Genomic DNA, 16,538 nt, shown 5'->3' with positions numbered 1-16,538 from the left:
CATGGGGTTGAAGGTGCGTGATGTGCTAAGCCGGATGCACCCAAAGGGGCAGGTAATAGCGAAGTTCTGTGATTAACAAGGGAATCTGGCTTTGTTAAAAGGTGTTGAGTTCTTGCATAAATCAATCCAAATACCTATAAATGGCTCCTACCATCCTCCCAGTACTGGAAGCCCAGCCCTATCCCCATCCCAGTCCCTGTGTCCCTGCAAGTATTTGGGGTGTTCAACAATGATTGTCTTCTAACATTTGCTCACTGATTCCTATTTAAAGGCAGACCGTCTGCTTCCCCAGCTGGACTGATCACCCCATGAGGGCAGAACCCTGTCTTAACGTCCGTGTTCTCAACACAGAGCTGGACACTTGGCAGTGAAATGTACTCCGCAGATGTTTAAACGAATGCATGAAAAAAGTAACAGCCGAAAACACCGGACTACCCCTTCCCCCTCGCCACACTCCTGAATTGCACACCCCCCCAGATGAATCGATCACTTAACAAAAACCCAAGTGCCCCGCTTACCTTCTCTAGATGCAGATTTACCCATCGCGTAAAGGTCCTCTTCTGCACATTTTCCCTCTCGACTGAAAACAAAGAAATGCCGTTAGCTGGGTGAACATGCAAAATGCTGCTCTCTTCTTCCCAGGAGGGACCCCGGAGGGTCCCCTGTATAAGCGAAGCCCTTCCCAGAAGGGGGTCGGCAATGCCTCGCACGGCACCTAGTATCCATTTTCCCCAGCCCAACCCCACAGCCTCTTAACGAGAATCAATAACCATGAATGCAGACACACAGACACACAGAACACCATGTTCTTTTGGACGGAAAACGGGGACACCTGCCCAACATCACACAATCGGTAAGGTTATTCCCATTTTACCGATGAAGAAACAGAGGGACAATACGCAGCCAAGCTGGGACATGGGAGCTGGATTCCGTGTGTTCCCGCTGGCTCCTGAGCTCTGTGGCATTAGCTGGTGTGGTGGTGGCCTGGGGCCCTGACCACGGATGGAGGTGCCAGCGCGTGGGTCTGCGTGCTCGCTGGCCTGTGGCAGCAGCCCCCCACACCCAGCTCAGGCTGCTACGCCCCTCAGGAAGCTTCCTTGAGATGTCTGAGCCAGATGATTCCTGAATTACTAAGTTCTGGATTTCAACATATTGGAAGAACATACCACATATGCTTAAAACCAGTCCACATTTCTTTAGCAATAAGAAAATGGGAGGCAATTTATCTCCTGGGGGAGCCCCAGGGCTACGGTTTTCTGTAACGACTATGGTTCTTTTTCCCTCTCAGCCTCATTATTAGGTAGATAGTGGTGCCCATAAATCAAATTTTAATATCGTGGCTTTCAATCTTTTTAATTGAAGAGCCGGCAGACAATAATTATGCAATATAACTGCTTTTTTCTCATTTTCCTCCTTTTCTGTAAGCAAAGGTCACTTAGCAAGCAGTCGTAGGAATTAAAGATCTAATTCCAGTAAACTGTGCTTTGTGGGTAGAAGAGGAGGAAAGGAAAAAAAGTTGATAGAAATGAGGGAGGGAGGGGAGCATTTGCTGAGGGCCATGAGCTACAGTGTCTCGGAGCTTTCCAGAAGACTGGGGAGTGCCCTGCCCCCAGCCCCACGTGGCACCCTTCTGCCTCTGCAGTGGTTGTCATAGTATGGGTGTCCCATAGCTCCGTGGCCACCCCTCTGTTGCTGGCACTTGGCGGTTTCTGGTGTTTCACGGTGACGAGCCGTGGCAGCATGCATCCTTGCGTAAGTGCCCTGCTGAGTGGTTCTTTGTGCACGAGTGTATGAATGCACGTCTCATGCCTGACAACCCAAAGTGGAACTACAGGTCTTAGTGGTAGGCACATTTAAAATTTTAATAGCTACTTCCAAATTGCCCTCCCAAAAGGCTGCCTCGGTTTATACGTTCACCCCCACCTGTCTTTAAACAAGTTTATGGGATTGTAAAGTATTTACACACACATTCAAACACTCAGGCTGGTCTCTCCATATGGCTTCAGAGAGAGCGAAGTACGTCCCCTGAAACAGAGGTGCATTCAGTGAAAGCCTGAGAGAACCTGGTTTGGACTGTTGGTTTAAGTACGCGGAAGGGTACAAAAGAGGAAGTGGGTGTCTGTTAGTCTATATATGCCTCATGTATCCAACCAGCCACCCATCTGTCTGTCCATCCATCCATCCTTGCATTCATCCATCCATCTAACCATGTATCCATCCATCCAACCATCCATTCATCCTTCCATCCATTCATCCATCCTTCCACCCAACCATGTATCCATCCATCCATCCGACCATCCTTCCATGCATCCATCCAACCATTCATCCATCTATCCTTCCACCTAACCATGTATCCATGTATCCATCCATCCATCCATCCATCCATCCATCCTTCCATCCATTCATCCATCCTTCCACCCAACCATGTATCCATCCATCCATCCGACCATGGATCTCCATCCTTCCATGCATCCATCCAACCATTCATCCATCTATCCTTCCACCCAACCATGTATCCATCCATCCATCCATCCATCCATCCATCCATCCATCCATCCATCCTTCCACCTATGCATGCATGCAGGCATCCATCCTTCCTTTCATCCAGCCACACATGCATCCATTCATCTTTCCATGCTACCACGCATCCATCCATCCATGTTTCCATCCTCCCAGCTAATATTTAGTCAGTGATCATTACATGCCAGGAACTATGCCAGATCCTGTGGGGAAAATCAACGTCAAGAACACATTCATGGTGGGTGCCTGGGTGGCTCAGTCAGTTAAGTGTCTGCCTTCGGCTCAGGTCATGATCCCAGGATCCTGGGATCAAGTCTCACATCAGGCTCCTTGCTCAGCGGGGAGCCTGCTTCTCCCTCTGCCTGCCGCTCCCCCTGCTTGTGCGCTCTTTCTCTCTCACAAATAAATAATTAAAATCTTAAAAAAAAAAAAAAAAAAAAAACCACATTCATTGAATCCGCACTCCAAGAATTCACAGCCAAGCAGGAGAGAAGACATGGGTGTTACAAGGCACATAGGCAAGGCGAAATAAATTACAAATTCCCAGGGCTGATGGGGATGAGAGGAAGTAATTTCAGACCCCAGGGGGTACCCCTCCGGGGGCTCTAAGAGGATCCCACAGTAGAAGTGGGACCCGGAGGGGCTCCTGCAAGCAAGGGCAGTATCCCAGCCCTGCCCTGCCCCACAGCCAGCCTCTGGGAGGCTTCATTTCCATTCCAGCCACGGCCTGCAGGTGAACCTGAGCACACATGTGCTTTGACAGCAAAGCTGACCCGTGGGAGGGCAACGTGATGACTGAAGACACCAGGGGACCGTGACACTAAACCACGAATAACAGATGAGTCCCAAACCGAAATAGGGTATGGAGACCCTAATTTCTGGACCTGAAACTGGGACACATTGCTCAATACACAGGAGAGAGAGAGAGAGAGAGACTGAGAATTTAGCCTGCCCCAGAATTTCCACCTGAGAGCCACGCACCACGAGCTGCGCGACCTTGGGCAAGTTCATGACTGCCAACACACCCTTGCCTCAGTCTCCCCCGTACGGGAGGAGGAGACCTGTGCCTTCCTCACAGGCATGTGGTGAAGAGGCGAAGCCATCACCCCACCAGGCTTCCCCGACAGCTGCGCGGCAAGGGTCACCTTCCCGGGCCTCACGGTTACACGGGGTGCCCGGGACCTGGCGTATTTTGTCTGCCGTCTCGGCACAAAGGTCTGATGTTCTTTCATGACCTTCTCCATTTCGAAATACCCACCCCCACCCTGCAGGCTCTTTCTACTCCTGGCCTGCCAAGACTCCATAAACTTTATATAGTTTCCATAAATCCCGTGGCCCCTTTTTTCCTCTGCACCTATCACGTTGTAAAGGTGTAGGGAGCTATTTCTCTGGAAGGGTCTGGCCTTCTCACAGAGTGTTTGTGGGGCCCGGAGTGGGTGTGCTGGGCAACAGCAGAGCAATAACAGTGCCGTAAAAGCACCATCCCTGGGCCTGCCTGGCTGGCGCGGGTGCCCAAGCGCGGGGCAGGGTGGAGGAGAAGCAGCTCGCCGGGCCTGGGACCCAAGGATGCAGGCGGAAAGGGAGGCCCAGGATTTTGGCACAAAGCCACCATCTCGAATCCACCCCCCACCCCTTGCCGCATGACTCTGGCCCCCGTTTTGCCAAGAAGAGATAATTTCAGGAGTGCCTGGGTGGCTCAGTCGGTTAAGTGTCCAAATCTGGATTGAGGCTCAGGTCATGAGACTTAGCCCCGGATCAGGTTCTGTGCTGATGCAGAGCCCGCTTGAGATTCTCTCTCTCCCTCTGCCCCCCGCCCCACTCATGTGAGTGGGTGTGCACACACACTCTTTCTCTCTCCAAAAAAAAAGAATAGGCAATTTCAAATTTCAAAATGTGACCTTCCTCCCTTCTCAGGCGACCAGTGGCCAGCTCAGGAGTCGGGAGCCACAGAGAGAGGGACGCGGGCTCGGGAGTTAAAATAGATTGATTTACGCTGTGACCTTCTTTCCTATGTCCACACTTCCCTGAAACCTACTTCCTCTAGAACATTTCCTCTGTGATATTTCTGCTCTTCCCACCCATGAGGAAGGCTTGACGGCTTATCTGTCTATAAACATATGCTCATAATAAAAAAAAATTAAAATACAGGAAAGCACAGAGAAATAGATCTAAAATCTGTTGAAATCTCATTACACCCAGAGATCACCACTATTGATAATCTACTGACTGTCCTTCTAGAAGCAGGCGTGTGCACGCACTCACACGCACTCACACTCACACACACGCACTCACACACACATTCCGCTAAAGAACAAAGATACTCATGTACACAATTTTCATGGCATCAGCAAATGCCTCGGTGTTTCTCAAAGTATGGCCCACGGATCACTCACACCAAGAGCTTTCGGGGTGCCAGTTCACACGCTCATTCCTGGACCCCATCCAAGACCTACGGACTCGCTCTTTCTGGGGCCAAGGCCTGGGAACCTGCATTTAAGCAGCTTGCTGGGTGACAACACGGCACACTTTGAGAACCTGGGCCTAACTGGGAGGAGACAATTGGCACAACTCTTGGTTACGTTCAGGCTGCGTGCAGAGCGCACCGGGCCGGTCACCCGGCACGGAAGGAGCAGGCTGTCCAGAGCCCGGAGCACAGGCTGCACCGCAGACCAAAGACGGGGACACAGGTACGGCTCCCAGCTTGCCTACTGGCAACGGGCAAGAAAAACGGCATTTCTTGTTCCTTCGCCATCCAAAGGGCTCTTCCTGAGAGTGGCTTTAGACACTGACTTCATACATCTGACTCCCCGAGAAATGAACCAGAATTTACTAGAAGGACTGCAGACCAGAATTCCCGCAGGGGGCCTTCATTCTGCAGCGTCCATTCCGACGGGTCAGCTGGGAGCGTTTCTTTCCGGCGTCAGAGGCAGGAGGCAGACAGGCGGGCTGAGGCCTCATCGCTCTCCTCATCGGCCGGGCTGGCAGTCTCCATGCTCCAAATCCACCTCCAGGAAGTCCTCCAGCTTTCTGGTGGCCCTGGCCCCACTCCCCATGCTGGGAAGGCCCTGTACGGGCTGGAGCCCCCCAGGGCCTGGCTCCCAGCCAGGGGTGCTCAAGCAGGGGTGCCTCTGCCCCCACAGGGCACCTGGCAGCATCCGGGAATTCCGACTGTCACGGAGCGGAGGGTTGGACTGGCACCTAGCGGCTGGAGGCCAGGGACGCAGCTCCACACCCTAGCGTGCACAGGACGGCCCCCACCCCAGAACGGATTTATCTGGCCCAGAACGTCAGCAGCGCCCAGGGTGAGAAGCCCTGGGGTGGGGGGCTATGGGATCACCCATGTGGCTCCCATCTCAGCCTTCCTGCCAGAGAACACAGAGAAAAGCTTCAGCAAATGAGAGGTCACCGTTATCTTCCCTGAGGGACTCTGTTTATCCATCTGTACAATGGGGATCATAGTACCCACATCATGGGGTTGTGAGAGTCTGATGCAGTCGAGCTGGCCTTAGCCGTCGCAGAAGGGCTTCCCCGTGGCGCGGGGAGTGGGTGGCACAGGGCAGTCACTCTTCGAGTCATCAGGCAGGGGACAGAGAGGGGGCAGGGGTGGTGACGATGGGCCTTCCATGCTGCAAAGCATAGCAAGAGCTCAGCACCGAGCGGGGCACGCGGCACCACAGAAACACAGCTGTCACATTACTGCTCACCTCCAACCGGCTACCGAACGTTTCTGAGGCTAGCGGGGTACCCTTCCTGTTCAACAGACACGGTGACGCCCGTGCGTGCAGGTGCGTGACGCAGCTCAGGAGCCGGACCTACCCGTCCTCACCGTTCCCGGCCCCTCATGGGTACACGGGTGGCCCTGAGTCCTTTAGCGACTCCTCCGGGACACAAGCTCCTTTTTACAAGTCGACCTGGCGGTCATGGAGGCTGCTCATCTCAGTCGGGTCACTGCTTGGGAGGGGACAGCAGTGGCAGCAGGGAAAGGGGGAAGTCACGTACCCAGGACTGGGAGGGCAAGGTCATTGGGGGCAGGGGCGTTGCTACCCTGGCTATGGCTGGTGGGCTCTGCCTGTCCCCAGTGGGAAAGTCACCCACCTCTCTCTGTCCAGGAGGGAGGGTGGGGCAGGCAGGATGGTTGGGGGGACCACATTTTCCACTGTTTCTTCTGTTTTGTGCAAGCTCTTGGCATGCCCCCATTCCCATCCGCCAGGCACTGTTTCCTGGGAGGCAGGCACTGGACAGAGGGCCATCTCCGCTCCGGGGGACAGCCACAGCCCCCGCTGGTGACAATCTCTAGGGCTTCCTCTGAGAATAACCTGGTTCGGAAAGCCTCTGCCCATCCTTCCACCAGCAGCCTCCTGAGAGGCTTACATATACTCTCCCATTCTGGCCAAATATTCTTCTTTTTCTCCACGGCTCAGACCCGCTCTCATTTGAAGTGTCCCCCTCGGCCCACGTCGGCCGTGCCACCTTCCTCCGTCGGCTCAGGCTGGCCCCGGGGATCTTCAAACAGAGATGGACAGACAGCTCCCTCTCTCTGGTCTCCAGGTGGACCGCCAGCAGCTCACACCAGGGCACCTCCTGCCCCCCCAGACAGCACCCAGAGAAGCGCTCTGGCAGCCCCCACCTGCCCCTCCAGCCCTGCTGCTGCTGGACCCCCGGGAACCCTCGGCCACCCCGTCTGGCCGTGGTTTTGCTCCTTTCCCGTCTTTCAACACCTCCCAGAAACACAAGCTCATTACATGGCCCCATGCTGGTTCACTTGAGAAATAAAACTCAGAAACAAATTAAACGGCAATTTCTTTTTAAACAGGAGAGGGGCCAGGCTTCAGGAATACCAGGCCAACGTTCCCTGGTTCCGACTCCTGGGGGCCGCTTCCCCCCAGCGGCTCCGGTGGTATTAAAGCCAAGGCCTCCGTGTGGTTTCCACCCGCAGTGATTTTGCATTTAATTTCCTTTGTTTTTCCTCCCCGAATGTGTGCTCTGACCTGCGTTCCTTTTATCAAGACTCTGGTAATAAAATGCAAAACCCTCCTTGGGACCCCAGGCCGAGCAGCACACAACTTACTACGCCTAAGTGTGCAGACGAGTGGCGGGCCAGAGCTGGCCGGGCTCGGTCACCCTCTCTCGGGCTCCGGTGCTGCCTGCTCTCCTTTGTCCCTCGTGTAGGCCGGGGATGCGCCCAGGGGCATCGCGGACGGACACGGGGTGACCGGCTCGAGCCGGCGCAAACCAGTGGTCTCCCCAGTACGCACCCGTACAGACTCAAATAAAACTGCCAAGCTCCTTCTAACTGGGGACTCAAATCCAATTCTCTCACAGGTCCCAGAGGCCACCAATTAACATACCACGTCCTGCCCCGCCGTGCCCCTGCTTCTCAGCTGCTCCAAAACACATAACCCAGGGCTCCAAAGACCTAGTCCCAATTACACACCAAATTAAGTTTTAAGCTATATATATATATTTAGGCTGGTGCCTGTAACAGAAATAAAAAATAAACCCGCTCTAGTTTTTTCTGTGAGTGATTCTGTCTAACCTCAGCGCTAAACCTCAGTCCACTTTTATGATGACAGATGACGCCAGCCAGCCATAAAAACCCAAGCTTAGGAAAGGGGATTTTTAACACCCACCCAGATGGGCAGACCGGGGCGACATGACCACTCCAGGCGGACTGCCCTGACGTGTCCGGCTGAAACCGAGGTGGGGATTTAAGTGGCCCCGCACAGATCATTCCCATACCCATCCAGGTAGCAGACAGCAATGACTACACTCAGCCACGGATAATAAGATGGGGACCCTGCCCTGACAGGTTCTGTAAGGACGGGTGGGGAGGGGCAGAGAAGGAGGGAAGGAAAAAAAAAAGGAAAGGTAGAAAAATGCTCTCTTCACACACCATGAAGGCTCACCTCATGGACCCCTGACACTGAGATCTTTGGGGGATTGAACTCCCCACAGATTTTGGTGATTTTTTTACATGAGCGTTTTCTTGAAAGTATTCTGTCTTCTGAATACTGAGTTGCTTCTAAAGCAGTGTTTTCTGAACCATATTCTGTAGACTACTAGTTTTCAAAGGCCTCTCAAAAGAGGAGTCCAAGAATTCTGGGAAACAGCAGTATATTAAAGGCTCTGATAAGTCCTGCAATAAAAAAATTTTTTTTAACTTGGTCTAAACCGAGTTCATTTGAAGCCAGACCCCTCTTCTGTGTAAAACTGATCACAACTTCGTTGTAGGCGCCTGCTTTGCAAATACAGAGATGTTCATTAACAGCAGATGTCTCCACTGGGTCCTCACAGCCAATGAACTGGGCAGCCACACACCCTGTGACAGAGACTACCACGTGTTTGCCAAACCCTGTCTCTTTTTCCTCTTGGGCACACAGCCAAACTGTACTTCCCGCCCCCCCCCCTTTGCAGGTGATGGGGGCCTCAGACTGAGTCCTGGCCGATGGCATGTATGTGGGTCCAAGGTATGCCACTTTCAGACGAGGCCTGTACAATCCACCATGCTTTGTGACCACTACACAGGGACAATTCCAAGGATACAGAGGATGACAGAGCCGCAAGAAGGAAGGAGCAGGGACCCCGGAGTCTCCCCTCGGACAAGGATCACCTGGCGGTGCGGCGTGATCACTGTCAGACCGCCGAGTGAGTCAGAAACACGTCGTCCCTGAGTTAGGCCACAGGCATCTCAGGGTTGTTGCTGGGGCATTGCTCCCCCTCGCTTACACCTGTCATGAGTGAGAGCCAGGCTCCTCAGGAAGGAAGGGAGGAAGCCCACATTTACCAAGTCTGTTCCCAGCACGGTGAGAATCAGCTGACCCCCGCCATCCATTGTCCCAGCCACCCCCCCAGGGGAGCGACAGTGCTTCCTGCGTGGACGAGGACACTGCGTCTCGGAGACTTGGCGGTAGGGCCGGGAGAAGACTCTAGCACGGTCACCATAAGCCAAGACTCTCCCTGCAGTTCGGCGCTGGGCTGGTCAAACCCCTTCCAAATTAACACTTTACTGAAGAACCTTCATGAAGAAACTGTTTCGTGCCCAGGTTAGCTCACCTGCGGAATAACGGCTGACCTGGTATTTCATCCCAAAACAAATCTTAACCCTGCTTGGGTTCAGCTATTCTTTTTTAAAGGAGATTAAAAATATTCCACTTCATACAAATGACCTTGATTTGCATTTTTAAGCGCATCTGTCTCTAATAAACCCCGCACCTGCCCTCGCATACCAATGTTTTCAAGTACAAGCAAAGGCCAATCAGCCGCGAGAATCTCGTGTATTAGGGTGACCAATGGTCCCGGTTCGCCCAGGACTGAGGGGGACCCCAGGACTCGGGACGTTCAGTGCTAAAACTGGGAGCGTTTCCGGCACACTGGGATGAGTTGGTCATTCTGGCTGGTAGACACAGCTGCAGCCAGGACAGCAGGCCCCCAGGGGACAGCGACCAGCAGGGCGGAAGGCACCGGGATCCCCATGGGAGACACAGACAGCGAGAGGCAAGGTGGTTCATATTTGCTTTAAATGCAAGGGATAAAGCAAACTGTGAAACCCCCATTTACAGCTTTCACCTGCCAACAAAAAGTGACAGCCTGGGGACTCTACATTCCCACTCTGAGCAGGAGAGGGAGGGCTAGAACCCGAGGTGGGGGGAGGCAGGCGGTGTCACATTCTGCTCAGGCTGGAAGTGTCACCAGCATATTCGCATTAATTAGCAGGAGAGAGGACGGGCTGCCTGCGCCAGGGTCCAGGGACGGAGCTGTGCCAACGCGACAAATACGAACGCTTCACACAACACAGGTTCCTTTTAGAAGCGCATTTTTTGAAAGCAGACAAAACTTACCTATTGACGCGGGCCATCCAAATGGACACACCCGCGCGCATCCGTGTGTGCGCCCCTCCCCCAACGCCGTTCACCTCCAACCCTCTCTGGGCACGTGTAGTCCCCAGGGGCACTGGAGGGATTTTATCATTACAAATCTCCCTTATGCCACAGACACATGGTTTAGACCCAAGGGCTGCACTCTGACATTGAGGTCAAGGTTGGATCATTGCCACTGGGTACAAATCCTGCAGAATGGCAAATCCTAGGTCTATAATCTTAAAAAAAACCACCCACTGAAACTAGACACGTGATTCTCAACCTTGGCTGCACATGACAGTCACCTGGGGAAGCCCTAAAATACAGGGATGCCTGGGCTCCACTCCAGACTAATTGAATCCAAATCCCCGAGGGCAGGGCCCAGGCATCTGCATTTTTAAAGCTCCCCAGGTGATTCTGACACTGAGCCAGAGCTGGGAGCCCCTGCTCTGGGCCGGGAGTTGGCAACCTTTCCTGTCAAGGGCCAGACGGTAAATGTTTTAGACTTTGCAGGCCACGTGGTCTCCAGCGACTCGTCAATTCTGCGGTCCTGGTGGGAGAGCAGCCAAGACAGTACATAAATGGGCATGGCTGTGTTCCAATAAAACTTTATTTATATGAACAGGCAGTGGGCTGCAGTTTGCCAGGCCCTGCTCTAGACTCCACAGGCCCCGTCACCTGATTTAAGACCCCATCCCAGGTCTTACTGGTGGCCCGACCTCACAGCACAACTTTTAAAATTCACTTCGGGGCTTCAAGCGCAGGGGTTGGTTTGCATTCTATTTACTGTCATAGGAAAATAAAATAGTGGTGGGGTGCGTGGGCTGGGTGGAGTGGCAGGCATGGGGGAAATAGAAGCAGAAAAGCAGGGGTCCTGGGGGGCTCAGTCGGTTGAGCCGTCCAACTCTTGGTTTATGGCTCAGGTCATGATCTCACAATCATGGGATCGAGCCCTGCGTTGGTTCCATTCTCAGTGGGGAGTCTGCTTCAGATTCTTTCTCCCTCTGACCCTCCGCTTCCTCTCTCTCTTTCTCTCAAATAAATAAAATCTTAGGGAAAAAAAAAAGAAAAGCTGAGTGTTTGGTGCCTGCAGTTCAGAGAATGTCTCCTCTCCTCCTGTCACCAAAACCAGTAAGAAAAATAACATTTGGGCCACCAGACTTTGATGTGATTCTTACCTTTGCTTTCCCTGTTCAGCAACTGGCCTTTCCCAAGACAAGTCGGTCAGAGCACCTAGTCCTTCCTCGCCTCACCCCTACTAAATGTCCCCTTTGTCTCAGGAACCCAAGGGAGCAAGAGGAAAAACAACCCCAATCATCATTGATTTTTTTTCTCTTCTTCTGTAAAGTTTAAATAGAAACAAGTAAAAAAAAAAAAAAAAAACCAAAAAAACAAAACACAAAAACAAATAGGCTACCTCCTACTTGTAGGCAAAACTTAAATTTTGTTCAAGGACAGTAATCTTCTTCCCCATTTCCTGAGCCCCACGAGGAACCCAGATTTACTCTTCGCATCAGACCATTCAGGAATCTGGTGTTCTGGTTGGAGACGTTCTTAAATAAGATTACTGAGCGTAGCTTCCCTCCAGCACTGGCATGAAGGCAGTCATCCAGAGCCTACTTGAATGCCTCTCAGGACAAGACGCTCAGCACATCTCCAAAGTCAGGCTTCCATGATCTTAAAGTGGTCTTTCACAAAAGGGCAAATCCAGTAGGGGTACAACAGTTAGGGAAGCAAGAGGAAATAAACGGGCTTCAGTTTGACGTCAGGAAGGCAAGGCCATCAGAGGTGACCAAAGGCACAACGGGCTACCTGGAGAGGTCAAACATTTCCCAGTCCTTCAAATCTTAGCATTTTAGAAACTAAAAACACACCGATACTCTACGGCAGCTGATTCTGATAGAAACCCTGGGAAATGGTTTTCAGGCTGCTGAAAAGGCTGGTGAGCTGGAAGGTTTCCTTACTGCTCTTGAGAACTATTATTCCTCCCTCTGGATGTGCTAGGACCACTCTCCTAGTCACAGATGTCTTCAGGGCGAATTTGTATTTGAAAAAGAATTTGTGCCTTTACGCAGGAGAACCACAGAAGTCCACCCAAAGAAGGGACAGATCCTATCCCTAACAGCTCCTTACACAAAGATGCAGGGGCTGCTGCAAATACTCACATTTTCCTCGTTGGGGCAACAAAAATCTCATAGCCAGCCGAATTTCCTTTATTGCTCTGCTGCGGGGAAATTCTTTATTAAACCTGAAGTCCCAGTTTCACGGATGAATGGGACCGTGGCCCACGAAATCTGGATACTAACTGTCACCCAATTTTTACAGAAATATTATTTGATACAGACTTTTCTGTTGATTTTCTTTTTAACTGTTTTATGGATCAGGTAAGCCGCCTTAAAGGTTTTTGTTCAAGAAGGTAGGGTAGACTCGGGGAATGCACGGACACGTGAATGAGTAACTCCAGTAGTCGAAAGTGTCCTGTACGTCCGTCACTGTTGCCCCTGGTACGGGAGGGCAGATGCTTGTCGAGTGAGTGGAAAACCCGTCCACCAGCCCGCGCCTTGCATCTGGCCTCCGGAACCCACCACGCCCATTCTGATACAGCCTGGACCACTCACTTTCCAACTGCAACCTTGACCTCTAGCCTGTCCGTCTAACCTCCCAGCCACACTTCTTCTCCCTTTTTGTGCCTGCCCCCTGCGACTCCCACGGTCCCTGTTCACAGTAACGCTTGGGCTGTTCCTGGGAGCCACAATCTCAGGTGGATCCCACCGGACGAAACCCAGAAAGTTCTGGGAAAGATTCTCAGGCATCAGTGTGGGGACCAGCTCAGCAGTGCGCTGGCCCCGATGGGGTCGATCACCTGCAGCTCTATCAGCGGGAGTCTGACCTGGAATCCAAGTCCATGGGATTGTTTGGGGCACTGAGCTGCCATGAAGGGATGTCTCCCAGGCCACCATTTTTGGTGCAGGGGTTCAGGAACCGAGAGGACAAGCTTGACAGCGTAACAGCCCACCACCTGCACGCAGTGGCCAAGGGCCACGTCGGGCCCACGTTACCATCTGGCACTTGGCTTAAATGAATGGCCAACGAAGGAGCTAGGTCTGACTCACTCTCAGGAAGAAGCGGGGTGCCATGCCATGTAGTCCCATTGTGCTTAAAGGAAACTTCATGACTCCTAAGACTTTTTGGCAGTCTGTTTCTTATGGCTAAAGGTTTGGTGTATTTGGGGCCGACACTGTGCACGCCTTGTCTCTTTCCGCTGACCCAGCGACCCCATGAGACGGGTACTAACATTGTGGTGTGTACCCCCTGAGTGCTCTGCCCATTGATTCAGGTGTACGGGCAGTGGGACCCCGGAGGCCAACGACAGGGCCACTGGATGACAGCCCCTTCTTGGGAACTTAGATGTGGACTGAATGCACCCTCCGTCTGGCTGGTCCCTGAATGGAGCGGGTGGTACAGACGCCATCAGCTGCCTTGCGGGCTGGAGGGCAAAAAAAAGCACAATCAGGAGAAAGATGGAGCCGGGCAAAGTGTCCAGGGACAGTCCCGTTCCAGCCTTTTCCTGAGGCCCTGCTTACACCCAGCCTTTTGGACTCGGTGCGACCGCTGTGCTTTTCTTAATGCAGTATTTTAGCTTCGTCATGTTCTCATGGGTTATTCTTGGTGACAGTTAAAAGCATCCTCACTAATTTCTCCAACAAACAAAGCCCAAAGAAGAAAGAGATGAAGGAAAACCTACGGATTAAGAAAGGTTTAAAGGCTTAGGAGACGCCAGCCCACGGCAATGCAGGGCCCTTCTCTGGATCTCAATTCAAACACACTGTGAAAAACAAAATACAATAACGGTGTCCTGAAAGTTCAAAAACGTAACTAAAATACATTCTTGGTTGGGGCGCCTGGGTGGCACAGCGGTTAAGCGTCTGCCTTCGGCTCAGGGCGTGATCCCGGCGTTATGGGATCGAGTCCCACATCAGGCTCCTCTGCTATGAGCCTGCTTCTTCCTCTCCCACTCCCCCTGCTTGTGTTCCCTCTCTCGCTGGCTGTCTCTATCTCTGTCGAATAAATAAATAAAATCTTAAAAAAAAAAATACATTCTTGGAAAACCAGAGACTGCCGAAATGAGAGAAAGAAGAAATAGGGAATTTAAATAAATCAACAGATGTTAAAAACAAAAACAAAAACAACAATAAGCAGCCCTCACCGCGAACACCCCTGATTCCCATTTCACAGATGCACTATGAAGCCAGGGACAAGTGAGGTCACCCCATCCGGCAAAAAATGGAGCTGGGTTTCACACCCAAGTCTGACCCCAAAGCCTATGGTCCTAACTATGACACTGCCTCCCGACCTGGCCCCTGACCTACTCCGACTTCCCAGTAAACCAGGACGGAGATCATTAGTAGAATATTCTAGGTCACCACCTCCGGCCACACTGCCTGCCACCTTGGCGGACCCCTCTGCAGATGGATGCATATTCTGGGGGTTGTGTTATTTTCAAGTCCTCTGACCATCGGGGGAAATATTTACAAACGTAATATTCGACAAAAGGATTTTCTGTTCATAAAAGATACCTATGATAGCGAAAAACTGCAAAGGTCAATAGAAAAAAGTCACATGGGTTGAGTTATTCCCAGACAGCTTCTTTCCTTCCATCGTGCCTTCTGCATGGGTTTCCATTTTTGCTCGCTTGTTTTAACATACTTTTGACCCTATTTTGGGGGCGGCGTGGTATCCATGTGGCAGGCGCTGCTGGGTGCCGAGACGGGATCGCTCCTCGCCTTTTCCAAATGATGGTTACTGTTGTCATTATTATTATTATTATTATTATTATTATTATTATTATCTTGCTTCTCTTCTCCATCACTGCACCCTGGGGCTGGGTGGGGGGAGGCAGGCAGACAACCTGTTTTCGTTCACAGGCACAAGGAACCAGACACGTTCAGCCCGGGTGGGCAACCTGGCACAGCCCTTCACGATCCTGCATTTTGAGCCCTGGCTGCAACAAGGGTTTGAAACCTTGTGGTGCTCTCCTTGGAAGAAGGCGTATGTGGGTGCCCGGTGGCTTAGGGTGGGCTGAGTAGACACTGCTGAATGCCTCCCCTATGACCATTTTGCTCTTCAACTACCAGGATCCTAATTTTGAGTCAGCCATCTGTCCAGTTTACAAAGGGTCATTCCCCAGCCTCCCGGGCAGTCAGGGGTCATCATGTGACAGAGGCTGGCTAATGAACTGTGGGTGGACATTAGGGCATTAGGGGTGGGGTTTCCAGGAGTGCTCTGTAGAAGGGAGTGGAGAATGCTGGAGTGTGCCCTCTTTGCCTCTCTCCTGACCCTCTGGCTTCCCATAATGGAGCCGTGAACTAGAAACGTGAGAGCCAGTGTTAAGGATGGTTGAGCAGTGGGCGGAAGTAGCTGGTTCCCTGATGGCCCCGCTGGGTCCTGAACCGGCCATCGGCTGCCGAGCTCTGGGCTTCCTGTTGTATGAATAGATGAACCCTCTTGGATAAAGTCCTGTAAGTTGGGTTTTTGTTACTTGCAGCTAAACACAATCCTAACTGGTACAAGACACGTTCTCTTGTTTCTCGAAACTCATCAGAAACCCATCAGTGCGGACTCAGCCACATCCCCCTTGTTGGTAGTTAGACTAGCTGTGATGTTTGTGGCCGCTAAAAATACTTCAGTAATAAGTATTATTATGCATAAACGCTGGTGGGTTCTTAATTTCTACATCACTTCACAACCTGCAAACCTGTGTCGCACACACCCCATCCCCAGCACAGCAGAGGAAAATGATTCACGACAGAACGGCTCAGCAGCCACGTGACAGGCAGTGGACTCTCCACGATGTCTTTTCTCTCCTTCGTGCTCCCCCCCATCTGAGTCGTGCTCAAAAAACCATCCAACTTCAGTGAATCGTGGCTGCTGAGTCTACTCGAGAAACGAGAAACAATTACAAATGGCGAAGAGCTAAGGGACGTGTTGTCCCCACAGATGAGCCCTACTGGGGGTCACCCTGCCAAGCCAGGAAGCCTGTCTCTCACCACAGGGTGCAAAGACTGAATAAATGCAAGACTTTGAGGCATGATGAAGGATCTGTAAACACAGTGTGCTGCCTGGGGCCCCTGAGCAACCTGGCGGTGGAGCGGGGGCGGGGGG

The 16,538-nt window shown here is 52.1% G+C and overlaps 1 protein-coding gene across 2 annotated transcripts in view; it reads right to left on the bottom strand.

The window, feature by feature from the left end:
* Positions 1-16,538, bottom strand: part of CLMN (calmin) — a 105,272-nt gene that overhangs the window by 32,077 nt on the left and 56,657 nt on the right. For both annotated transcript variants that reach the window (XM_040641478.1, XM_040641479.1), the window contains exon 2: positions 519-580. In XM_040641478.1, coding sequence (XP_040497412.1) covers positions 519-580 — 62 coding nt within the window. The remainder of the gene's footprint in view (positions 1-518; positions 581-16,538) is intronic.

The sequence above is a fragment of the Ursus maritimus genome, unplaced genomic scaffold, assembly GCF_017311325.1.
Source record: "Ursus maritimus isolate PB19 unplaced genomic scaffold, ASM1731132v1 scaffold_25, whole genome shotgun sequence".
In the NCBI taxonomy this organism is placed as follows: domain Eukaryota; kingdom Metazoa; phylum Chordata; class Mammalia; order Carnivora; family Ursidae; genus Ursus; species Ursus maritimus.
This window is presented reverse-complemented; position numbering and strand designations above follow the sequence as displayed.